Below are 26,581 nucleotides of genomic sequence, written 5' to 3' on the forward strand. Positions count from 1 at the left end.
CCAGAAGTGTGATATACACCTAATTTTCCAGGGCTTTTTTTTTTTTTTTAACTTATAACAAACTTTTTATTTGCAAGATTGTACATAATACATGAAAAGCATTGGTATACATGTTTAACATCTTACAGAAGATATTCCGCATTCAAAGAACATGATACACATATATTACTATCATGTAGTTAGTTCTGTAGGTTCATATATAATCCGTACACTTCCACACTCATATTTAGTAAATATCAGGATAAGCACCGTTTATATGCATGTCATAGACTCTTGTAACCATCTATCCCATATTCTGTTATACTTGTTTGGACAACCTCTGTTAATATAGAGGAATTTTTTATATGGAAGGGTTGTGTTAATGTCTCTTTTCCAGTCCACCAATTGAGGGGGTTCGGATCTCATCCATTGTCTGGCAATAATTTTCCTAGCTGAAAATAAAGTTTCATGTAGGAATATTAGTGTGAATTTGTCTAGTACATCTGGAAAAATTCCCAGTAGGCATTGTTTTGGGTCAAGAGTTAATGGGGACCCCATGTCGTCATGCAAGAAGGCAACTATTTGTTTCCAGTAATCTTGTATCTTCTGACAAGACCATATAAGGTGAAAGAATGTGCCTGTTTCAGTTCCACACATTGGACATGTGATGGATTGACTTCTTTTATATCTAGCTACCCTAAGAGGAGTGAGGTATGCACGATGAAGTATAAAGAGTTGGGACAGTCTGTCTGAAAGTTTGGGTGAAACCAACTTGCATGTTTCCAGGGCCTCCTCCCACTCCTCATCCTCCATCCTCCCAACCTCCCTCTCCCATCTTGGTTTCAATGCGTAAGCTGATTTTGCAGAGGCAGGGGCGGATAGCATGTTGTAAAAACAGGAAATTAGTTTTTTTGAGTCTGTATCCTTGACTATGGCTATAATAGAGTTAGGAGTGGGCTGAGGAAGGTCCTGTGAAAACTGCGTCTGGATCGCATGGCGGATCTGGAGATAACAAAAAAACATTTGATTCGGAATCTGGAACTCCATCTTAAGTGCCTCAAACGTTTTAAAAGTTCCATTTGTGAACAAATGGTGTAAATAGTATATGCCCTTGGCTGCCCATAAGTCTGAGTTCTGGACTCCATTAAGTTCCTGCATCTTGTTATTATGCCAAAGTGGTGTATAGTCATTAAATGATGGTATCTCTAGTTTAGAGGAGGCTAATTCCCATATGCGTCTATAATGATATAGCAAGGAATGTCTATAATCTTTTGACTGTGTGTTCCCTACACCCACCGCTATCCCGTTTATTGGGTCCCCAGTATGCTGAACCCAACGGGGGCTCAGCAGAATGAGAAAGCGTTCCTTGTCAGTTTTGTCAATGTGAAATAGTTGGGATAGCTGTGACGCTATATAGTAATGGTTAAAATCAGGAAGTGCTGTTCCACCCATGTCCGTTGAGCTTTTAAGTGTTTGCCATGCGAGTTTGTGTCTAGATTTCCCCCATACAAATGGTTTAAGTAGTGTTTCTAGTAGTTTAAAATACTTAAGGGGTAGATATACTGGAGTGTGCCATAGGACGTACAGTACCTTAGGCAGTAGTACCATCTTTATTAAATTGACTCGGCCCCATACTCCTAAAGGGAGGCGGGACCAGACCTGGGTCTTAGATTTAATTAGGGAGAATAATGGTTCGACGTTCAAGGAAATATAGTCTACTGGATTCTTGGATATTTTAACGATTTTCCAGGGCTTTTTAGAACATCCATTTAAGACAAAGGTGCACAACTGGCACAAATCAAGATCATATAAAGTAAAGTTTGTGCATATACAGTATATGTACATTTACCAAAGTTTCAATAAACTTATACTTTCTGGAACTTTAAGGTGTGGGCTGTATTTTAGAATCTGCCCTGAGACAGCTATGAAAGAGGTTTAAGAAACACACAAACTGACATAGGTTTTGTGGATTTTAGTCATTCTCGGGGTTCTTTCCTGGTCTTGCCTTGGTAAAGGTGTGTGTTCTGACGATTCTAGGAACATAGTTCCTTGTTGCTTATCCTTATTGGATCTGGTGAGTAGAGACTTAGGGCCTCTTTACTTGATTTGGTCTTCCTTTTACAAGGACATTTACATTATTTCTTGGTTCTTTCTCTGGTGCCTATTTTCTACTAAGAAACTCGATTCTCTTATTAACCACGTCGGATTTTTTTTTTTCCTGTTGGAAGATTGTCTGTTCCACCCTTCTGTTTGGATCAGATTGACCAGCTTCTCCCTTCTTAGTTCATGGTTCGGTGCTCTCTCCTATGTTGGGTGATTTTTCTCTGGTTACTGACCATTTGTTTCTTTGGGCTTGAGCATCAGGGTTGTCAACAGATTTTAAAGAATTCAAGAAGATTAATTTAAAGGTGAGCACAAAAATCTAATTTTATTCTCTGTTCTTGATGCAGCAAATCGAGGCTTCTCTATCGGAATTGGAGATGTCACTCCGGGTCAAGGTCTGTTAAAAGCTAAACAGGATCTTTTAGATGCCGGCTACAAGAAGTGTGATGAATACATTGAGGCTCTAAACACTGGCAAACTCCAGCAGCAGCCTGGCTGCAGTGCAGAGGAAACTCTAGAGGTAACAGCTTCTTCTACTCTATTTATTTTAGTGTTAAATAACATATATCTCTAGAACAGACATGGTTCTCTAGCTCTAATCTCCTCCTATTTGACCCTCATTGGTCTATTAATGTAAAATTGTTGGATCGATTTTTTTTTTTTATTTTTTTATAGTGTTATCTGCAAACTCTTTATATTCACTTGCACCTTAATTTTGCTCACTGCAGATAATTTGTTGCCTATCCCAAACTTTATCAGGCCATTTGGTATATCACCATTTGGTAATAAGTTATAATTGTTAAAGTTAGCGACTGCTAAATATATTTAAAGTGGCTCTAAACCCAATCACTTTGCCATAGAAGTGTAATTTAACAAGCTACTTTTTTTTTTTTTTTTTGGTAAAGTAATACTTGGTAACCTTGCCATAAAGGTCATTGATCAGGCACTTAAATAGTAAAGGGGCAACAGTGGTCTGTCCCTGTGTCCGAGTTGCCCTACTGAGCTGTCTCCCTTTGTGTGTGCGCCTCTACTGGAGGCTAGAATCAGCAGTACCAAGCTTATTGTATAAACATGAACTAATCAAACATGCATTTAACAGACTTCAGCATTGCATTCTAAAGTTTTGTTTTCTTTTTGTTTTTTGCTTTAATAGTACTATGTTTATTGGGTAGTAGTTTTAGAGGTAGTATGTAGCTCTAGTCAAATAATGGAGGCTGCATAACAAGGTATGTTGGTGTGTGACTAATTGGGTTTAGGAAATGGCAGCTTTAACCAGTAATTGCACTTTATTCATTTTGGATTTAAGAATCTGGTTCTACTGACTTTTTTCCAAAGGCTTTGATTTTACGTGAGCTGTCGGTAATCAGAGACCATGCGGGAAGTGCCTGTTTGAGAGAACTGGATAAGAGCAACAGTCCACTTATCATGGCCTTGTGTGGATCCAAAGGTACGTTCATGCTTTAGGTCAGCATGTGGTGTCCACTCTCATATGCTTATGGAGCTCAGAACTAGAAAAGCTCATTTGTTATGTTTTCTCCACAATGCTTTGTTTTTTTCTACATTAAACAGAAATATCAAGCATTTAGCTTAAGTAACTAACTACAACATAACATGTAGCAAAAAAGTTGCCTGCAGGAGGGACTTGTATATCAAAATGTTCAGTCCATGTATCCCTTTTATTAAAGTGCAAAACAAGCAGACAGCAGCAAATTAATGTGCATAATCCTGCATAGAAAATGACAACATTTTGAGATACAGTACTAAATGGGCTCCTTATGAAGCATGCTTGAAAGGGAGCCTATTTAGTGGCTCAAAACATTGCCATTTTCTGTGGAGGATTATGCACTTTAATTTGCTGATGTCTGCTACTTTTCCACAAGAACACTTATGCTTAACACACAGAAGTTATTAAAGGACAAATTCACTTTTAGTAAAGACTAAGGCCACCATGTGTATAACTGCCAAAAGATTGAATGGCGCAGTAGGCTCAGGATGTTGCCAGGATTCTTTGTAAAAAGAAAAAAAAAAACTGCTGGGTGTCAGGCAGGGCCACAAAGTGAATATCTCCAGATTGGGGCTTAAAGCAAATATTCTGTTATGTGGGTTTCAGTGGGGAGGGGGAAGCTTTAAAGGATAACTTCACTAAAAGTAAAGCTTTCGTTAAAGATGCTGATCAGCGGGTGCCGGCCAATAGATGTCCACTGATCGCGGAGGAGAGACACAGGATGGAGCTCTGTCTATGTAAACAAGGCAGAGCTCCATCCTGTCAGTGAGGATGCAATGGATTTTCTTTCCTTGCAAAGCGGGGAAAGAAAATTCATCACTTTCCTTAGTAAAAATAGTACACATAAACACTGGCTAGGCACACATTTGCCAGTGTCATTAGTACAGTCACAGTGCATATTTTTAACACTTATCACTGTATTGGTGTCACTGGTTTCCCAAAAAGGGGAATAAAAAAAAAATTTAAATTCCAGTATATATCCCATAGTTTGTAGACGCTATAACTTTTGCACAAACTATACAATATTCAGTTATTAGCAGAATGCATATTGGCCTAAATTTATGAAGAAATTCGATTTTTGATGGGTTTTTTTTTTTTTTTTGGGATATGTTCTATGGCAGAAAGTAAAAAAAAAAAAAAAAAAAAATATATATATATATATATATATATATATATATATATATATATATATATATATATATATATATATATATATATATATATATATATATATATATATATATATATATATATATATATATACACTTGACTAGCTGTTGGCTTCCTTATACATACTGTAAATGTGTTCACCATCGTGTAGTAGTTTGGAGTGGTCCTGTGTTTCCTCTCGCAACTCTCAAAAGTAACGACAGCTTATTTGGTGGCTTCTGCCATTTGTAAAGAATTGTTTGTTGGGTCACTGTGACATAAGGACATTCCGTTAAAAGTTCTGCTATGGCAAGTCAGACATGTTGCATATTATGTTGGTGCAACATAAATTTGGGAAATAAAGGTCAATTATGTTCAGTTTCGCAAGTTTCTTATACTGGGGACCTTTTTTAACGTGGATTGCTATGTTTTTGCATGCGTTCTTTGGACAACTTTTGATAACTGACAGCTGTTTTAAATTTCTCTCATAGTAAAAAAAAAAACAAAAAAAAAACAAAACATTTTTGAAAAAATGTTTCTTTTTTATACTACAATCTTGATACTATAGTCTTGTACGAGTATCCGGGATCAGAAAAAAACACACGATCACTTTATCACGGTTATGTGATTTATGTTTTTGGGGTTTTATTTGAGATGTGCAAAGAGAGATTGTACAAATTAGAAGTATAACATTTACCTCTTTACAATCACCCGTAGCACATTTACATATATATACATGAATCTGCACTTATGGGTTTTGGGTGCTGTCATTTTACACAGCGGGAGCTGATCATTCAGTACTCTTACAGAATGACAGTCTGCCTATGTAAACAATGTATACTATCATTCTTTGAGTACAGAAAACAAGGATCCAGTGAAGCAGAAATACCGATCCATGTCTTCAAATAGTAAAGGCACCTTCCCCACAGTTGGTGTTAAACGCTCCCTAGGCACACACTTAACCTTTGATCGCCCCTGATGTTAACCCCTTCCCTACCAGTGTCAGTACAGTGACAGTGCATATTTTTAGCACTGATCACTGTAAAAATGTCACTGGTCCCCAAAAAAAGTGTCAGGTGTCCGATTTGTCCGTTGCAATATCGCAGTCCTGCTTTAAGTCACAGATCACTGACGTTACAAGTAAAAAAATAAATAAAAATATCCCATAGTTTGTAGACACTAACTTTTGAGCAAACCAATCAATATTCGCTTAATGGGATTTTTTTTTTACCTAAAATATGAAGCAGAATACATATTGATACATATTGGCCTAAATTGATGAATAAATTATTTATATATATATATATATATATATATATATATATATATATATATATATATATATATATATATATATATATATATATAATTTCAAAATTGGTGTTCATTATTTGTTAATACCGCAGAGGTGATCAAATGCCACCAAAAAAAAGCTCTGTTTGTGGGAAAAAATTACATCAATTTTGTTAGGGTGCAGTGTCGCACAACCACGCAATTGTCAGTTAAAGCAACGCAGTGCCGTATCGCAGAGGGCGGGGGACCTTCCATAGCTGAAGTGGTTAATTAATGACCGATTCAGATAATGTAGTAGTAATTTTAGAAAAATCTAACAAGAATATGTAACTAAAGATGTTTCCGTCATGGGTCCCTCCGTTATGGCAAGGAATAGATGACCAGATCAAATGAAGTGTGGGCATAACACAGCTCTGTGATAAGACAATTTTTCCACGTTCTAGCTGTAGTGTATATATGGGACTCAAATGTAAAGAAATGGTCATCCGGCACCCATTGCAGCAACATTTTTTTAAGGATTTGGTCAGTTTTCAATTACATTCTTTTGGTATGGTGTCAGCTAAAGTAACCAAGATATGGAGGCTTTATATTGGAGGATTTTTTTAGATATTGTAAGACCGCTTTAGTAAAGAAAATATTAAATATAAAACTTCCCCATGATTCCATTAACAAAGATCCTGATGATTAACATTTTCTGTTTGCCTCCTTTAAATGATTGTTTGCAGGGTCATTTATAAATATCTCTCAGATGATTGCATGCGTGGGCCAGCAGGCTATCAGTGGCTCGCGTGTCCCTGATGGCTTTGAGAACCGATCCCTGCCACATTTTGAGAAGCATTCAAAGGTTAGTGAAGTGTGACTTTTTACTGTTCTGTGCTTGTGGGCTTTTTCTTTGCATGTTATTTGCATTTTGTTTTCAGGCGTTTGCCATCCTTGCTTCTTTCGTGGACTATCACCTCTTGAGGTGGTATAAGATTTAAACTTTTAAGAAAAAAATTAATTGCAATACTATTTTGTAATTTGCTTTTTGGTGCCCTGGCAGCCCTATTTCTCGCTACTCTTAAGGTAAAAGTAGACAAATGAAATTGGCCAAGCTGTAAGTTAATGTTTCATTGAGCCATATTAAATAAATTTTCTTTGGTGTACAAGTTGTGTTATACTAAGAATACTGTTCTGTATACAGCAGATGTACTACCCTTACTAAGCCTTTGCTGATATAAAAAAAAATAAATAAATAAATTCAGGCAAGTAGAAGAAAATTTACCTTTCAAAGTAGACTAGGGCATATAGGACAAAGCCATTGAGGCCGACAGAGAAAGGCCAAACATGTGCATCTCTGCTGGCCACAGCTCCTGAACCAGGTTGCCCTCTGATTTAAGACCCCCTTTCACACAGAAATAGCACCTGAAAACTGCCTCCCATTCCGCCCGAATGTGAAAGCCCACAAGCTTTCACACTGGAGTGGTGCGCTTGCAAGACATTAGAAATAGTCCTGCAAGCAGCATCTTTGGGGCGGTTTGGGAGCGCTGTATACAGCGCTCCCAAAAGGCTCTGCCCATTGAAATGAACGGCAGCACTTCCAAAGTGCCGCAACAAAGGGGGCTTTTAGCCCCTTCTTCGGCCGCTAGTGGGGGTTAAAGGCTCCCAGCTAGCGGCCGAAAAATTCCGCTTAACCACTTGCCACCCGCCATATAGCAGAATGACGGCGGCAAAGTGGTTTCAATAACCTGACTGGGCGTCATATGACGTCCGCAGGATATTGAGCCGCTGCACGCCCCCGGGGGTGCGCATTGCGGCGATCGTTGTTGCGGTGTGTCAGTCTGACACCCCGCAACACCGACCTAGGTAAAGAGTCTCTGATGGAGACTCTTTACCACGTGATCAGCCGTGTCCAATCACGGCTGATCACGATGTAAATAGGAAGAGCCGGTGATCGGCTTTTCCTCACTCGCGTCTGATAGACGCGAGTAGAGGAGAGCCGATTGGCTGCTCTCCTGATAGGGGGGGTCTGTGCTGATTGTGCTGATTGTTTATCAGCACAGCCCCCCCTCGAATTCTACCCATGACCACCAGGGAAGCCATCCACACTGGACCACCAGGTATGCCCCCTAGACCCCCAGGGAAATACTAATTTTTTCCCCGGCAGCTGCCAATCAGTGCCCACTCACAATGCCTGCCAATGCCACCAGGGATGCATATCAGTGCCGCCCATGAGTGCCCCCTATCAGTGCCCATCAGTGCCACCCATAAGAACCGACCTTTGCAGCTTTTCAGTGCCCATCAATGTCGCCTACCAGTGCCACCCATGAGTGCCCATCAGTGCCGCCTTATCAGTGCCCATCAGTGAAAGATAAAACTTACTTATTTACAAAATTTTTTAACAGAAAGAAAAGCAAAAATTTTATTTTTTTCTACATTTTTTTTTTTTTATTTGTTTAGCAAAAAATAAAAACCGCAGAGGTGATCAAATGCCACCAAAAGAAAGCTCTATTTGTGGGAACAAAATGATAAAAATTTAGTTTGGGTACAGTATTGGATGACCGCGCAATTGTCATTCAAACTTCGACAGCGCTGAAAGGTGAAAATTGGTCTGGGCAGAAAGGTGTATAAGTGCCCTGTATTGAAGTGGTTAAACAGCGCCACTAAAACGTGTGTCGCTTTAGCGCTAATGCATGGGCGGCCCCAGTGTGAAAGTGGCCTTAAGGTAAAGGTATGTTGGAATAGTTTTTTGAGTTTTTATCCTTAAATGATTTTCAAACCATCACACCAACAGTGCTAAAATACTGTGCAAATCTGATTGCATGTTTACAGCTTCCATCAGCTAAGGGGTTTGTGGCAAACAGCTTCTATTCAGGACTGACACCTACAGAATTTTTCTTCCATACCATGGCTGGACGAGAGGGTTTGGTGGACACAGCTGTCAAGACAGCAGAGACTGGTTATATGCAGGTAAATCTACTAACTATTTTTTACTGGTACATGGCTTAAAGTGTCTTTTCTGTTTTTATTTTCCAGCAAACAGCCCTGTAGAATGCATGGCACATCTGTGCATTCGGTTGCAGGTTAGAAGTTTAGCTGCTAACGTTATGGTTTATCAAATGACAGGAAATATTTCTGTAGGAACTCTTAAAGGATGCCTGTGTGAGAAATATATAGACTACTATTGCTGACCTTCTGGCAATGCCAGTTCCCGGGCTGTCATTGGCTTTATAACTTGGGGACAGTGATCTTGGACATATATGCAGCAATTGAAGGGAGAGCTTCTAATCTGCATACTTGTCCTAGGTTAGTGACACAAAAGATATTGACTGTAATTTCTGATTGCTCAGATTTTCTAAGGAAAACTAGAGCTTTAAATAACTGTATTTAACAGGATCATACACATATTTATTTTCTTTTACCTGAAATTCTTGGACATTCAAACAAGCACTTGCTAAATTATTGAAAAAAAGGATGTTTAAAAATCACTTACCATTTTTTTACTTTTGGGTTTGCCTTTTTTTATTATTTTTATTTTTTTGAAAAATCTTTTATTTTAATTTTTAATATCCACCAAAGAAAAAAAAGGTAAAAAGACATAAGCATATATGACAGATAGTAAAGGGAGCAAGCGCAAACCCGCAAGCACCCCATGCAAAGGGTATACAAATTACAAATCCAGAACAGGTGCTATAGACATACAGTTGTGCTCATAAGTTTACATACTCTGGCAGAATTTATGATTTCTTGGCCATTTTTCAGAGAACATGAATGATAACACAAAAACTTTTCTTTCACTCATGGTTAGTGTTTGGCTGAAGCCATTTATTATCAGTCAACTGTGTTTACTCTTTTTAAATCATGATCACAACAGAAACTACCCAAATGACCCTGATCAAAAATGTACATACCCCAGTTCCTAATAACGTGGATTGCCCCCTTAAACATCAATGACAGCTTGAAGTCTTTTGTGCTATTTGTGGATGAGGCTCTTTATCTTCTCAGATGGTAAAGCTGCCCAATCGCTCTTGGCAAAAAGCCTCCAGTTCATGTAAATTCTTGGGCTGTCTTGCATGAACTGCACGTTTGAGATCTCCCCAGAGTGGCTCAATGATATTGAGGTCAGGAGACTGAGATGGCTACTCCAGAACCTTCACTTTATTCCGCTGCAGCCAATGACAGGTCGACTTGGCCTTGTGTGTTGGATCATTGCCATGTTGGAATGTCCAAGTACGTCCCATGTGCAGCTTCCTGCCTGATGAATGCAAATGTTCCTCCAGTAATTTTTGATAACATACTGCATTCATCTTGCCATCAATTTTGACCAAATTTCCTGTGCCTTTTTGTAGCTCACACATCCCCAAAACATCAGCAATCCACCTCCATTGTTACACATTAGGAATGGTGTACCTTTTACCATTGGCTTTGTTGACTCCTCTTCAAATGTAGTGTTTAAGGTTGTGGCCAAAAAGCTCAATTTTGGTCTCATCTCTCCAAATGACTTTGTGCCAGAAGGTTTGAGGCTTGTCTCTATGCTGTTTGGCTTATTGTAAGCGGGATACTTTGTGGCATTTGTGTAGTAATAGCTTTCTTCTGGTGACTCGACCATGCAGCCCATCTTTCTTCAAGTGCCACCTTATTGTGCATCTTGAAACAGCCACACCACATGTTTTTAGAGAGTCCTGTATTTCATCTGAAGTTATTTGTGGGGTTTTCTTTGCATCCCAAACAATTTTCTTGGCAGTCGTGTCTAACATTTCAATTGGTCTACTTGACCGTGGTTTGGTTTCAACAGAACCCCTAATTTTCCACTTCTTGATTAGAGTTTGAACACTGCTGATTGCCATTCTCAATTCCTTGGATATCTTTTTATATCCCTTTTCCTGTTTTATACAGTTCAACTACCTTTTCCCGCAGATCCTTTGACAATTCTTTTGCTTTCCCCATGACTCAGAATCCAGAAACATCAGTGCAGCACTGGATGAAAGATGCAAGGGTCTGTCAGGAGTCCAGAAACTCATCGACCTTTTATACACACACACACACTAATTACAAGCAAACAGATCACAGGTGAGGATGGTTACCTTTAATGGCTATTCAAACCCCTTTGTGTCAACTTGTGTGCATGTTATCAGGCCAAAATGACCAGGGTGTGTGAACTTATGATCAGGGTCATTTAGGTAGTTTCTGTTGCGATTATGATTTAAAAAGAGTAAACACAGTTGATTGAAAATACAATTGCTTCAGCCAAACACTAACCATGAGTGAAATAAATGTTTGTGTTATCATTCATATTCTGTGAAAAATGGCCAAGAAATCATAAATTCTGCCAGAGTATGTAAACTTATGAGCACAACTGTATCTAAAGAAGTTCATATCAACATCAAACAGCATAAGGAGAGTACTACGCCTATTGGTAAACCACACAAGGGTACACAGAAGTTTCTTGAGCCCCACATAAGACCATGTGCCCCAAACCCGCTGCATGAAATCAAAGTAACAGAATGAAAATAAGTATTAACCAGAAAAGAACAGATAAGTAGCTACAAATCTAAGGTCTTTGGACCCAATTCTCCCTGCTTGAAAGCCAGGAAAAGAGTCCGAAGAACAAAAGAAATAATCTGTTATGCCACATCAACCAGCCCCCTCCCACCAGATCACTAGGAATAAAGTGCAGTTAACTCAGAGTTTACTTATAATACCAGAATTTCATATCAGCAACTGTTTGTATAAGTCAGCGTTCGAAAATTCAATCCACAAAGCCCAAATGTTATATTTCTGGTAATTATCAGACCATTGATGCTGCCATTATTCCGAATGCTGGATTTCCTGTACCTTCAGCAGCCACTCTTGAACAACAGGGTCCACCGCAGACTTCCAGTAAATGCGTATAATGCCCTGTACACACGGGCGGACTTTTCGGCAAAAAAAGGTCCAACAGTCTTTCCGGCGGACTTTTGACGGACTTTCGAATGAACGGACTTACCTACACACGATCACACCAAAGTCCGCTGGATTTGAAGGTGATGACATATGACCGGACTAAAATAAGGTAGTTCATAGCCAGTAGCCAATAGTTGCCCTAGTGTTGATTTTCGTCCCTCGGACTAGCATACAAACTAGCGGATTTTTCGATAGGAACTGGGTCCGGCAGAGTTCCGACGTAAAGATTTGAAACATGTTCCAAATCTAAAGTCCGGCAGATTTTCGAGAAACAGTCTGCTGAAGGTCCGATGAAGCCCACACACGGTAGGATTGTCCTCCGGATTCGGTCCCTCAGACCAGTCCGGTCAAAAAGTCCGCTTGTGTGTACAGGGCATAAGGCTTTTATCAGCATTCAGAAGATGAAGACCAAAGAGCGCTTGTATGAGCCTGTGGAGGATGTGTATTGTGAAAAAAAGGGGCGCAAAATTCGCTTTAAACAAAACGCAAGTGTCTGCTATCAGTTCAAAACCTAAATAGGTGATAGGGTCGTCCTGCCACTTAAAAGGAAAAGACTCCTCTAACACCTGCCTATCCTCTCGGGAGACATACAGAGGCATTATGACAGATATTTCTAATTTAATTTTAAAGTTGGGCAAGGCTATAAACCGCTCCAGCTCGCCCAGTAGGTTGCTAACAAAAAAGAACATAATCCACAAATGCAGCAATTTTGTGCTCTATAGAGCCAACGGTAACACCGAGATATTGGATTTCAGTCTGACTTTACACAAAAAAAACTTCCATTACTAGAAGGAAAAGTAAGGGGAATAATGGGCACCCCTGTCTGGTCCCATTAGCTATACTGGAAAGAGGTGAGAGAACCTGGTTCACTTTTACTTGAGGAGTCAGGTTCGTATGAAGAGCCTCAATCCAAGCCCGCATGCTGTCCCCCAGTCCGAACCTTTGCAGCACTACCGATTTAAATAGATTTGGCTTTTTATTAGACTAAAACAAAACGTTAGATTTTTCAGTTGAAGTGTTACTCAATGACTGCAATACCTCAGGCATGGCGGTTTTATCCTCTAAAGACATGGTTGTCTTATTGCTTGCAGAGACGACTAGTAAAATCCCTTGAAGACTTGTGCTCTCAGTATGACCTGACTGTCCGGAGCTCCACTGGTGATATTATCCAGTTCATATATGGGGGTGATGGACTGGACCCTGCTGCCATGGAAGGAAAAGATGAACCTCTTGAGTTTAAGAGAGTCTTAGACAATGTCAAGGTAAGATTTATTTTTGGCTATAAATCGTAGATTTCTCAGAATGGCTATTTTTCAGATTTCTGTGCCAGAAACAGGCCTCCTACTAAAGAGGATATGGTCTTTAAGAAATTAGTCACAATTGACAGCTTAACCACTTTGTCTCTCACACCTGTTCATCCCCAATAAATCAGCGCAATTTTTACATTTTTCCTGTAGACCTGAAACTCATTGCTATAAGCAATCATAGTTTTGTAAAAAAAAAAAAAAAAAAAATCCTGATCACCTACTCAGTTAGTACAGTGTTACAATGTTAACACTGTATTGCTCTGGTCCCTGATCGCCGCCACACCAGTTAAATGATGATGTTATACTGCACTGGCGACAGTATATAAAATAAAAATAATTTGAATTTTGTTATTTTTAAATTTTAATTTTCTTTAAAATGTTTTGGTCATTTGGGGGTATTTGTACTCTCCTGGCATTTTCGGCCCTCAAGAAATGATGGGCAGTCAGTACATCAGAATTGATCGTTTTTTTTTTTTAAATACACACACACACACACACGTACCTTGGATTACCAGCATAATCCGTTCCAGGAGAATGATAGTAATCCAAAGCACTCGCATATCAAAGCGAGTTTCCCCATAGAAGTCAATAAAAATAAAGATAATTTCTTCCACATGGAGCTTCTATGGCATGCAATACCACATGTGGCCGGCGCGCGCTGCGCACAATCAGCGGTGGGGATCGGCGTATAACACGCACCCACGATTTTCCCCTGATTTTAAGGGGGAAAAAGTGCGTGTTATACGCCGATAAATACGGTAGTTAATGGAAACAAATAAAAAGGGGTTAAACAGAAGAGAATTTTATTAACCTCCCTGGCGGTATGATTATTTCAGATTTTTGTGTCTCAAAGCGGTACAATTATTTTGCATACAAATTTTATATTGTAGGCCTGTCATTTTTTTTTTTTTTTTTTCCAATAAATGTTTATTAAAATTTTTCAGATATACATAAAGTCAGTTATCGGGTATACATTGAAACAGAAGCTGTTAATACAATCAATAAGTCATACAATCGATTAAATAAAGCAGAAATGAAAGAACAAGTTCAAAATACGGCCAACTGAGCCTCTTACTAGGTCACTTTTGTATTAGTGATGGAGGTGAAATTCCGACCCAGTGAAGTATTCCTATTGTAAAGCGGGAATACCCTAATTAACAAGTGTATAAACTAAGGATCATTAAGTATCTCCGTGTGAGGGAGAAGGGGTTGGTGTGGGGTAGGGGTCCAATTGGGGTAATGTTATGTACCGATCAAAGCTACCCTTAAACCCATTCACCCCTAAAGGGTTCTAACTGTGAATGGGTGGGGGCCATGTGTAGTAATGTGTGTGGTGTTAAACCAATTCGGTACCCATATGATTGAGAGGCAGCTCTGTAATAATAATATGTTGTTTAGGAGTGGGGGGGGGATAAGGAGACCAGAAACCGTTAGGGTGTGTGCTCCTGCCGGAACAGTGAAGGAGTTATGTTGGTATCAGGTTGAGAGGGTGTGGAGATCGCTAAGTATGATCGGTGAGAATCAATTGGGTAAGAGGAAGGGTATGGATGGAGGGAGGGCACGATCAGCTAGACACTATGACGTTTCTGTGACAGATCAGTATCGATCATGGCTTAGAGGTTGGGTCACCGGGTGGAATGATCTGCGTCGAGGAAACTCTAAAGTGCAACCAGCAAGCCCATGTTGTATTAAATTTTGTCGGATTGTCTTTTGCTTGGTAAATTAGTTTTTCCATCTTGGCCGTTCTATCGACTCTTTTGAACCGTTCAGCCACTGTGGGTGGTGTGGAACTCCTCCAGTGAACCGGGACACAGAGGTTGGCTGCATTGATAAGGTGTAGGGTAAGGGATTTTTTGTAGGAGAGGGGCATGGAGGTGTGATGGAGCATGTATTGGGCCGGAGTGAAGTCTGGGGCGTAAGAGGTAATGTGGATGATAAGGCGGTGAATTTCCGTCCACTACGGTAGGATAAGAGGACATTCCCACCAGATATGAATGAGGGTGCCAAGCGCCGCATTGCAACGCCAGCATGTCGGGGGGACTGAGGGGTGCATTTTGTGGATCTTATCAGGTGTCCTATACCAGTTGGTGAATATTTTGTATCTGTTTTCCTGGGTGGATACATTAATGGAGCCCTTCTGAATATGGTTGTGTATACGTTCCCATTGGGTGGAAGTTAAGTCTATAGACAGTTCTGATTCCCAACGACGGATAAGCTTATAATCTTTAATTTTGCAAGTTGAAAATAAGAATGCGTAAACAGTAGAGATCACATGACGTTGGGGTTCTGAACTATCACATAGCAATTCAAAGGGTGTACGCTCTCGGTACCACAGTGAGATGGATTTGGCGTCGGCAAAAAAGTGTCTTAATTGTAAGTACTTGTAAAAGGGGATGTTGTATTCAGTGAGTTTGGCTGACATGGCTTGGTGAGGGAGGAGTTCACCATTTTGGAAGAAGTGGTGTGCCCTGTTGAGGGCTGTGCATGATTCCCTGTGCAGATCTCTTAAGGCAAGGCCTGGCAGGAAGTCAGGATTACGGATCAAAGGGGTCATAGGGCCTGGGTGCGGTGTGCAATCGAGTGCTTTGCCGGACAATTTAAGGTGGGGCAATGTGGCTCCAATAAAGGGATGTGTCACCAAATCTCTAGGGATGGAGTTGTGATTGATCCAGGGTAGATGTGACAGCGGGGTTTTAGTGAAAGAATCCTCAAGTGTAATCCAGGCTTTATTGGAACGATGCAGATGCCAAACTACAATCCTAGTTAAATGACATGCACAGTGGTATTTTTGAATGTCGGGGAGGCCAAGGCCCCCTAATAGCTTGGGGAGTACTAGCCTATCCCATCTTAGTCGGGGGGTCTTGGACGCCCAGATAAAAGTCCTGCACATACACTTGTATGATGTAAAAAAGGAGGTGGGTAGCTTTAAGGGGATTGCCTGAAAAAGATAAAGAAGTCTGGGCAGTACATTCATTTTTAATATGGCTGTCCTACCCAACCAGGAGAAGGACCCGAAATACCATTTATTTAAATCAGCTTGTATGTTTTGAAGCGCTGGTTGGAAGTTTCTCATGTAGAGATCCTGTAGTTTAGTAGGTATTTTGATGCCCAGGTATCTAATGTCCTGTGATTAATATAATCCCAGGCCACCCTGTCGAACGCCTTCTCCGTGTCCAAAGACAGGAAAAAATCTTGTGTGGATGTTTTGGAGAGCCAGTGATGGATATTTAGAGTCTTGATAGTATTGTCCCTGGCCTCCCTGCCAGGGACAAAACCTACTTGATCAAGGTAGATTAATTTGGGTAGCAGAGGGAGAATGCTGTTTGCCAACACTTTGGCGTAGAGCTTTAGGTCTACGTTCAGAAGTGATATCGGGCGTTGGTTAGAGACCAATGAGGGGTCTTTGCCTTGTTTGGGAATGAGAGTAACGTGTGCTTCAAGGATGTCCCTCATCGTATTAGAGGTTGGTGACAGATTATTGGCTTTGGTGAGGTAGGGAATGAGGGTGTCTGGGAAGGACTTATAATAGCTAACTGTCAGGCCATCTGGGCCAGGGCTTTTGCCCGGTTTCATTTGTTTTAATGCAGTTAAAATTTCCTCTCCTGAGAGTGGGAGATCAAGGTCCGAGGATTCATCTGAAGAGAGGGGGGGGGGGGGGGGACAGTATTGTGCAAGGAAGTCAGTAATGGCTGTAGTTCGGTCCGAGATGGCTGCAGGGGGGGAGCGTGGTGGGGAGGTTGTATAGTTTGGAGAAGTACTGAACAAAATGGTCAGAGATATCATCCGTAGTAACAAGGGCGTCGCCAGTCGGTGTTGTAATTTTGTGAATGGTATGGGCCGCTATCTTAACTTGAAGCGCTCTGGCTAAAAGTTTACCCGACTTGTTGCCGAATTCGTAGAATAATTTTTGGGTCATGGCGTACTTACATTTTAGTGTGTGGTTAAGTTCCTCTAGAAGTTCTTCTCTGGTCTGAGTTAGTTCCGTTAATGTGGAAGCTGCTAGCGATGCTTTGTGTGCTTGTTCAAGTGTTAGTATGCGGTCGGTCAGCTCATTAATTCGTGCTTTTGTTTCGAATTGTTTCGTTGGGCTGCAAGGGAGATAAATTCCCCCCTTATGGCGCATTTGTGTGCTGCCCAAACGGAGATAGGAGAGGTGTCTTCTGTTGTATTTTCTGCAAAGTAGTGGGTGAGGCTCATGGTAATTTTTTGTATATGGTTCAGGTCGTTCAGTAGAGAATTGTCAAGTCGCCATATGTTGGACCTACCATGGGTCATCGGGAGGGTTAGAGTTATAAATATGGGGTTGTGATCAGAAAGAACCATGGGTTCAATGGTAGCTTTTGAGAGGTGTGTGAGATCATTTTGGGATAAGAAAAAGTGGTCTATTCTTGAGTATTTGTTATGAGGTGCAGAAAAGAAGGTGAAGTCCTTAGTGTTGGGGTGCAATGTGCGCCAGGCATCGTGAAGTAACAGGTTGCTGAGTTGCAATTTAATAGCTCGTAAGGCTCTGTAGGTTAGGGAGGAAGCACCGTTAGATGTGTCAAGGGAAGGATTCAGAGCGACATTGAAGTCTCCTCCTACTATCAGAGTACCTGATTGGAAGCTGAGAAGTTGTTGGAAGGTGTCTCTAAAAAAGGCCACTTGTTGCGAGTTAGGGGCGTAAATGTTAGCTATTGTGACAGGTCTGTGGTGCAGAGTGCCTTTAATGAATAGGAATCTCCCTTGGTAGTCTCTTTGGACTTCTGTCACCTGCAGGGGGCATTGTTTAGAAGTTAAGATTGAGACTCCTTTGTATTTAGCCTCGGTGTTGGAAGCGTGGTACATCAGTGGGAATTGGTGATTATACAGTTTAGGGATGCTATCAGTCCTGAAGTGCGTTTCCTGTATAAGTGCTACATGTATTTTCGATCGTTGTAGAAAATAGAACAGTTTAGACCTTTTCTCTGGGATGTTAAGGCCTTGTATATTGATTGAGCAGAGTTTGAGTGTCTGTAGGTGCTTATGTAGGTCAGGTGGTGAGACCCGGGAATCTGTGTCATCCGCCATAAGTACGAGTGAAGGGAGAGGGATCACCTAGGCGTTCAGTATGTGGGTCTGTTCAGTGTATGGCAGGCTTAAGTGTAATGTTGAGGTAACTGGGGTGAAACCGATGAGGTTTGGGGGTGACTTGCTCCCGTACCTCTAAACTGTACAGTATTGGTAAGGTACAGTGTGGGCACGATGTGTGTACCCTGAGGGGTGTAACAACACCGTGACTCACAACTGTGTGGGGGTTGGCAATCACCAAGCAGTGAAGGACGACTATAGGTAAAGGAAAGAATGATATAGTCCGCCACCACAGGGTCTTCAGGTGATAAAGGGAGGAGGTTTTGGAGAACGTATTTTCGGGGGATATATGATAGGGCGAGGGGATACTCTCAAAGAAAGGTGAGTGCTGGGTGGTGGGATTTGGGTGAATAAATGCATCATTACACAAATAGCATACAAGAACCATCATATAGAAATATTGGGAGTTCTGATACCACCACCCAGCCCCCATACCAGAAAGCACCCAAAACGCCATTAAATAGTATCACGGCTAAATGCGGGATTTGTAAAGGTGGGTGCCCTCTCATGGGTCAAGTGTCGGCCCCAGAACGTGTGAGGTAATTAAACAGAGGACGTTTATAGGGCCTAAAAACAGCACAAAAATCTCAAAAGAGGGATAGAACACTGTAACCGGAGTAACATGTAAATAAACAAGTAAATCAGTCAGCAAGCTGACCATGCAATCAGTGACAGATCTCCAACTAGAAAGTCTGAGGAATACTAAACTTGTAGACTAGAAGATTTACCATAGAGAGAGTGTGGAATATCCTCTGGTACTCTCAGGAGAGCCGTGCAGCCCTGGGTGGAGGCAGAAAGGCAAAACGGGAATTTCCATTTATATGGAATACCTTTCGTGCGAAGGGCGTCCAGCAGAGGCTTCAGATCACGTCGTTGCTGTAAGGTGATTCCTGAGAGGTCCTGATAGATTTGGATTGCTCTCCCATCATGGAGAATTTGAGGCCTGCTTCTTGCTTGTCTGATAATTTCTTCCTTCAATTTGAAGTCTATTATACAGCAAATGATGTCCCTCGGGGGGATCCGTCTCCCTTCCCTTGGGACGTAAGGCCCGGTGGATCCTTTCCATATCAATGGGCGTATGAGGTGGTCTATTAAGCAGACCATTGAAGATTCCAGTCACAGTGGGGGCTATTTGTTCTCCCTCGATGGCCTCTGGCAGTCCTCTGACTCTGAGATTATGGCGCCGACCTCTGTTGTCAACTTTTCCCTGTGGTGGCAGGAGCTCAGGGATTAAGCTTCCATCTTCCTGCTACATTAGGCCACGCCCCAGGCCTGTAATTCTTAGCAATAACACACTTAAATCTGTCCACCAAGAGTCTAGTAGATATGCCGGGTATGATGAAGTTTGAAACACAAAATCATAAATTATAATATAATAAGTAAATATAAATTTAAAAAAAAATATAATAATGAAATTTCCCCACGATTCATTATCGCTCAATTCTACAAGTGTTCTAATTTACTATCGCTGTTTTCTAGCTGGTCTAAAGCCACTTTTGACGTAAAGGGACACTTTTTGATTGCTATGGACAATCAAGTTTCCAGGCAGAAAGAACAGTATATATAATATAAAACTGCATGCAGGGCATTGGACAAAGCATTGGGGACAAAAGGGATGTGAAATGATTTCATATGGTACTGTAATCTGTAAGATTACAGTACTGTATGTGTTATGATTTTTAAAATTTTTTGAATTTGCCTCCAGGCTCCGCCCCGTGCGCCGTGACGCTCTCAGGGAACGGAGCCCGGCACAGAGAGGCTTCGGGAGGAGGACAGAGCCCACAGACACAGCGGGGACATCGCAGGATCCTGGGGACAAGGTAAGTATACCATACCAGGATCCTGCCATGCAATCCCGAGTGTGGCTCGGGGTTACCGCTAATGGTGCTGAAATTTAACCCCGAGCCACACTCAGGAATACCATCAGGGAGGCTACAAAAAACTTTTTTTTTTTTTTTTTTTTTTTTACTTGTCGGGTAGCTTTAACTGACTTTATCTGCAGATCTAAGTTCATTCCTTTGATCTGCAGATGAATGAACAGATTCAGCAGAATAATACGAAAGTAACAATAAAATGATTCTAAAGGCAGAAGGTTTTGGGGGAGAAGTATGGGTTTGGGGGTTTTTCCTCCATCATACTTGCTTAGGTGGATGCAGCATCGGTTCCATGCTGCATCTGTCCCCCAGCGCCTCTACACCGAGAAACGAGTGATCGAACATCGCCAATGTGATATGACACATATAAAATGCATGAATATCTTAGTGCAAACCGTGCATATTAAACATAACGTATATATAAAATATCCATTGTGCTGGCAAATTAAAACAGATGAAAAGTGCAGCACTAGATTGATGTAACCAATGTGATGTGACACATAAAATAAAATGCATGAATGACTTGGTGCAAAACGTACATAATATCAGCCATATTAAATAATAAAAGAAAAAATGTCCATTGTGCTGGCAAAGCAAAATCCTGCGATGGTGCTCCAAAGTTGACAAGGTGACAACAAACTTGTGTTCACAACCCCCCCCCCCCCCCGTGTGAATCTGCTCACCTCAGGGCGTTTGACCGCACACCTAAGTTTGGTCAAAAAATGCCTGTGACCCACCCCTCAATCTATGTGAATGAAGCTCTTTGGGATCCTGAGATGTCCAGTAGTAAGTTCCTCCATCCATATATAAAAATAAAGTCTAAATAGTTTTTTATCGTTTTAAAAACATATTTTATTTATAAAACATCAATCTGGGTACTCACATCTTCCAGATGCTGAAGCGCACCACTATAACAGATAAAAGAAGAAAACGATGAGATAGCTTGTCCATTCGCAGCGTTCAAACCTGCTGCTTACTGCACCGCCCTGTCCCCTCCCCTACGCGTGTTGGACACAGGGATCAATCACATGTCTTCCTTGGGGATTGCTAATGAGGAAGACACGTGACTGATCCCTGTGTCGAACACGCGTAGGGGAGGGGACAGGACGGTGCAGTAGGCAACAGGCTTGAATGCTGCAAACGGACAAGCTATCTCATCATTTTTTTACTTTTATCTGCTATAGTGGTGCGCTTCAGCACCTGGAAGATGTGAGTACCCAGATTGATGTTTTATAAATAAAATACATTTTTAAACTATGAAGTCTAAATAGTTTATTTTTATATATGGATGGAGGAACTTTTTGCTGGACAGCTCAGGATCCCAAAGAGCTTCATTCACATAGAACCCAGGGGTGGTTCACAGGCGTTTTTTGACCAAACTTAGGTGTGCAGTCAAACGCCCTGAGGTGAGCAGATTCACAAGGGGGGAGCACAAGTTTGTTGTTACCTTGTCAACTTTGGAGCATCATCACAGGATTTTGCTCTGCCAGCACAATGGACATTTTTTATTTTATTATCTATTATGTTTGATATTCACGTTTTGCACCAAGTCATTCATTCACTTTGTTTTATGTGTCATATCACATTGGATACATCAACATAGTGCAGCACTTTTCATCTGTTATTATTTTAATTTGCCAGCACAATGGACATTTTTTTTTTTTATATTCTATCTTGTTATGTTTAATATGCACGGTTTGCATTAAGATATTCATGCATTTTATATGTGTCCTATCACATTGGTAATCTTAATATAGCGCAGCATTTTATTTGTTTTTATATATTTATGCACTTATGAGATTGTGATCAGTGCCAGCAGCTGTATCAATTAACCACTTAAGTCCCGGACAATTTTGCTGGCCAAAGACCAGAGCACTTTTTGCGATTCGCCACTGCGTCGCTTTAACTGACAATTGCACGGTCGTGCGACGTGGTTCCCAAACAAGATTGACGTCCTTTTTACCCCACAAATAGAGCTTTCTTTTGGTGGTATTTGATCACCCCTGCGGTTATTTTTTGCACTATAAACAAAAAAAGCAACAATTTCGAAAAAAACACTTTTTTTTACATTTTGCTATAATAAATATCCCCCCAAAATATATATTAGAAAAAAAAAAATATATATATATATATATATATATATATATATATATATATATATATAATATATAAAATCTTTTTTCCTCAATTTAGGCCGATACGTATTCTTCTACATGTTTTTGGTAAAATAAAATCGCAATAAGCGTTTGGTTTGCGCAAAAATTATAGCGTCTACAAAATAGGGGATAGTTTATGGCATTTTTATTAATTATTTTTTTTTTTTACTAGTAATGGCAGCAATCAGCGATTTTTATCGTGACTGTAACATTATGGCGGACACATCAGATATTTTTGACACATTTTTAGGGCCATTGTCATTTATACAGCAATCAGTGCTATACAAATGCACTGATTCCTGTGTAAATGACACTGGCAGTGAAGGGGTTAACCACTAGGGGGCAGTGTAAGGGTTAAGTATGTCCTGGGGAGTGATTCTAACTGTGGGGGGGCGTGGCTACGTGTGACACGTCACTGATCTCTGCTCCTGATCACAGGGAGCAGAGATCAGTGACACTGTCACTAGGCAGAATGGGGAGATGCTTGTTTACATTAGCATCTACCCGTTCTTCCTCTCCGTGAGGTGATCGCGGGTATCCCCATGGCCCGACTCACGGAGGTCCCGGACGGCGCGCGATGGCATGGCGGCAAATTTAAAGGGACGTACAGGTACGCCCATTTGCCCAGCCGTGCCATGCTGCCGACTTAAATCGGCGTGCACCGGTCGGGAACTGGTTAAGAAGGTTCTGAGTCATTCGTTTGGTTTGCTCACAAGCTTATTCAGTTTATCAATTGAATATCGCTGATGGGTTGGTTCTTACAGCTCCCCGAGCAGAGAGCTGCTGACTGCCAATCAGCAGCTCTCTGCTGCTCCTCACTCACTGGAGCGCTGAGTTGTGGAGGGGGTGGGGAGCGGCTGTCTCAGCCACTTAGCGGCTCGTTGAGAGGCTGAGACGGGTATTGGTCCAGGCACCTTGCAGATCCAGACTTCCTTTGTCGGGATGACGCGGTGCCTGGACTGATTACTGTGACGTTAGCAGAGAGCAGACTTCAGTCTGCTCTCCGCTGAAAACGGGTCACAGGAATGCAAAATTAATTGCACTTTAATGCATTCTATGCATTAAGGTTAAAAAAAAACTCCTGTTTGCAGCAGCTCCCCTAATACTTAACTGAGGCCCCTCTCAATCCAGATGTGCATGACTGCCTCAGCCATCCGGGACTCTCCCTCCTGATTGGCTGAGACACAGCAGCAGCACCATTGGCTCCTGCTGCTTTCAATCAAAGTCAGTTAGCCAATCAGGAGAGAGTGGGGGTGGGACCTGAACCATGGCTTTGTGTCTAAATGGACACACAGAGCTGCAGCTCGGCTCGGGTCCCCCTTATAGCAAGCTACTTGCTGTGGGGGGCACTCAGCAGGAGGGAGGGACCAAGAGAGCTGGCGAGGGACCCAAGACGAGGAGGGTAAGGGCTTTTCTGTGCAAAACCACTGCACAGAGCAGGTAAGTATGACATGTTTGTTATATATATATTTTTTTTTTTTTAAATGGACTTTAGTATCACTTTAAGATACTTTTGGGGGGGATTTACTAAAATTGGACAGTGCAAAATCTTGTTCAGCTCTGCATAGAAACCAATAAGCTTCCAGGTCTTCTTGGTAAAGCTTAACTGAACGAGCTGACGTTAAAAGCTGATTGGCTACTATGCACAGCTGCCCCAGATTTTGCACTCTCCGGTTTTAGTAACTCAACCCCTTCGTGTCTTCCTATATTACCTCCTGAGCAGTGATGTTTTAAACACTGATTCAGCCTGCTTTTTTGACACCTGCAGCTGCTGAGGTCTTCTCTGAGTTCTCAGCAATCCTGGCTTTGATTGATCAAAGCCGACCATTTCTGTATAATGGGGGGGGGGTACCAGCAGCAGCAGCAGGTCAGAGAGACTGAACGTGCTACACACATCCTGTGTACAATTACGTTTTTGTGGACGTGCAGTGCGCCCAAGGTCTGTTAGGTTTTATTTCAGTTGCATAGGGCCTACTCCTGCTATGGACTAGCAGACATGCATGTCCAGGTTGCATTTAGTTACAGAAGACAATACGATTAATCTGTCCACAAAGTCAGTGACCGGTTTTATTTTTGTTTTACAGTTTTGTATTTTACAATTCTGATATTATATCATTTTATAATAGAGATGTCTAACCTAGGAGGAAGGACTAGCTGTCTGCTTCATTCACTCTCGCCCTTCCTTGTTGGTGAGAGGGAAAATAATGGTCAGTTGCACTAGTGTGTGTTGGTCGGTAAGCAACATATTTTCCCAAGATTTTATACAGAAACAAGCAGGGCAGTGTGATACTTTTTGCTTTCATTCTAATTATATACTGTGGCTTGTTCAGCACATCGAAATGAGATAAGACTATATAGTATTTATTACTTGCTGCTAATTACATTTTTAGTAACTTATACTTATTATTCTGCATTTCCCTCTTTGTTTTAAGGCTGTTTTTCCCTGTTCAAGCGAACCAGCACTAAGTACAAATGAGCTGCTTCTGACTACAGAGTCCATCTTGAAGAAGGCAGAGTTTCAGTCTTGCCAGGATTCTTATTTGCAGGTAATGGGGTTGCTTTTTCTATCCCTTGACCAGGCAGTTAAATTAATTTATGATTTGTTCTTCTGAGTATGTATTTCCAATGAAGCCCAGACAAATTTTTGAGAATTTTTAAGAACCAGGTTAACGTTTATGAGCTTGTAAACCTGTAACAAACAATTCAGCAATATGGACAACTGCTTGACTGTTGTCTTTAAAAGCCTCCTCCACCTTTAGACCAGTTTTTCTCAATTCCAGCCCTCAAGGCGCACCAACAGGTCATGTTTTCAGACTTTCCATTATTTTGCACAGGTGATTTGATCTGTTTCACTGCCTTAGTAATTACCACAGATGTTTCATCTGAGGGAAATCCTGAAAACGTGACCTGTTGGTGCGCCTTGAGGACTGGAATTTTGAAACACTGCTTTAGACCATTTTACCCTCGTATCTAGGGTGTAACATAGTTACAAGCATAGTTACAAGCAAACCCACCCCCAAACCACTACACACCCTCCTCCCCCAAGATTGTGCGGGGGTTCTTTCTTCTTATGGCTGCTATCAAGTTTGAATCATGCATGGCTCTGCGGGACTCTACCTGCACAGTTGCCTCGTTTGTTCAGATCTGTAAATGAATGAACTACAAGTCCTGTCTTCCACCGCTGGAGATGGGCTTGTAGTTCTCAGGGAACACAAGTGCGTTTATTACTGCACTCCTAGTCCATTGACACTTGCTCTAGCTCAGTAACTGAAAGTCCTTACAAACAAGAAGCTGGAGGAAGAGTCTGCAGGAGCCTGTGCATTCCATCCACAATCCAGTGATGGCATTTGTAATGTTTTGCAAGCTCATTTGCAAATAAATGCATTTTTTTTTTTTTTTTTTTGCTACAAATATTGGTGCATAATATATACAGATGACGTTACCAGTCCTGTTTTCTTATGTGAAAAGCACCACAAGGTCACCTATTTTTAACTTCCTTAAACTGTGAGGTCTGTGTCATCAGAATTTTCTCCACCTTCCATTCACAACCCTTTATCATGCACTTTCATGTAATTGGCTTGTCTTGTTTTGGTTATTTTATAGTATATATAGTCGTCAGCTTTCTCAGTTGTGCAGAAATGAATATTTCTCTGCTTTCCTGAAACTTTACACTTCATTCGTTTTCCTCCTTCTCCCACATATCAAGTCTCTCACAGATACAGGTTACAGACATTATTATGAGGTAAATGCAGAATGGAATGAAAATTGCACCGTGTGTTTACATATTGTGTGCATTTCTGTGTACATAGAATAGAATTAGCAAGTGTGTGTCTAGTCAGTGTTTCCCTCTCCTGATGATGATATAAAAGCAGAATCCACCCTGACATTTTCCTCTTAGTTTTTGGGTGACGTGTTCCTAGGCTTGAATCCTGGGAAAGGATTTTACAGCTCCCTGACCCTTGTGGAAAATTCTCTTGACTTTTGGGATTCCTATGGCTGGCTGGTAGTCCAGTGTAGTTTGTGTAATTATATGTGATTGACACCGAAATAATGCTAGTATTCTGCAGCATCTTCCCATCCTTGCTGGAAAGTTGATTTTCTGTGGGAATGTATGAGTAATTTGCTTTTGGCTTCAAAGCGTGTGGTATCCCATTGTGCACTCTGGTTTCTTCCACCTGCTTTTATTTC

General features: G+C 41.1%; 1 protein-coding gene across 1 annotated transcript in view; it reads left to right on the forward strand.

Annotated features, from left to right (window-relative positions):
- The window catches only part of POLR3A (RNA polymerase III subunit A), a 143,072-nt gene that overhangs the window by 64,704 nt on the left and 51,787 nt on the right, over window positions 1-26,581 (forward strand). The window contains exons 16-21 of the mRNA XM_073596832.1: window positions 2,430-2,602; window positions 3,418-3,529; window positions 6,754-6,872; window positions 8,840-8,977; window positions 13,042-13,212; window positions 24,826-24,939. Coding sequence (XP_073452933.1) covers window positions 2,430-2,602; window positions 3,418-3,529; window positions 6,754-6,872; window positions 8,840-8,977; window positions 13,042-13,212; window positions 24,826-24,939 — 827 coding nt within the window. The remainder of the gene's footprint in view (window positions 1-2,429; window positions 2,603-3,417; window positions 3,530-6,753; window positions 6,873-8,839; window positions 8,978-13,041; window positions 13,213-24,825; window positions 24,940-26,581) is intronic.

Source organism: Aquarana catesbeiana, linkage group LG08, assembly GCF_042186555.1.
Source record: "Aquarana catesbeiana isolate 2022-GZ linkage group LG08, ASM4218655v1, whole genome shotgun sequence".
In the NCBI taxonomy this organism is placed as follows: domain Eukaryota; kingdom Metazoa; phylum Chordata; class Amphibia; order Anura; family Ranidae; genus Aquarana; species Aquarana catesbeiana.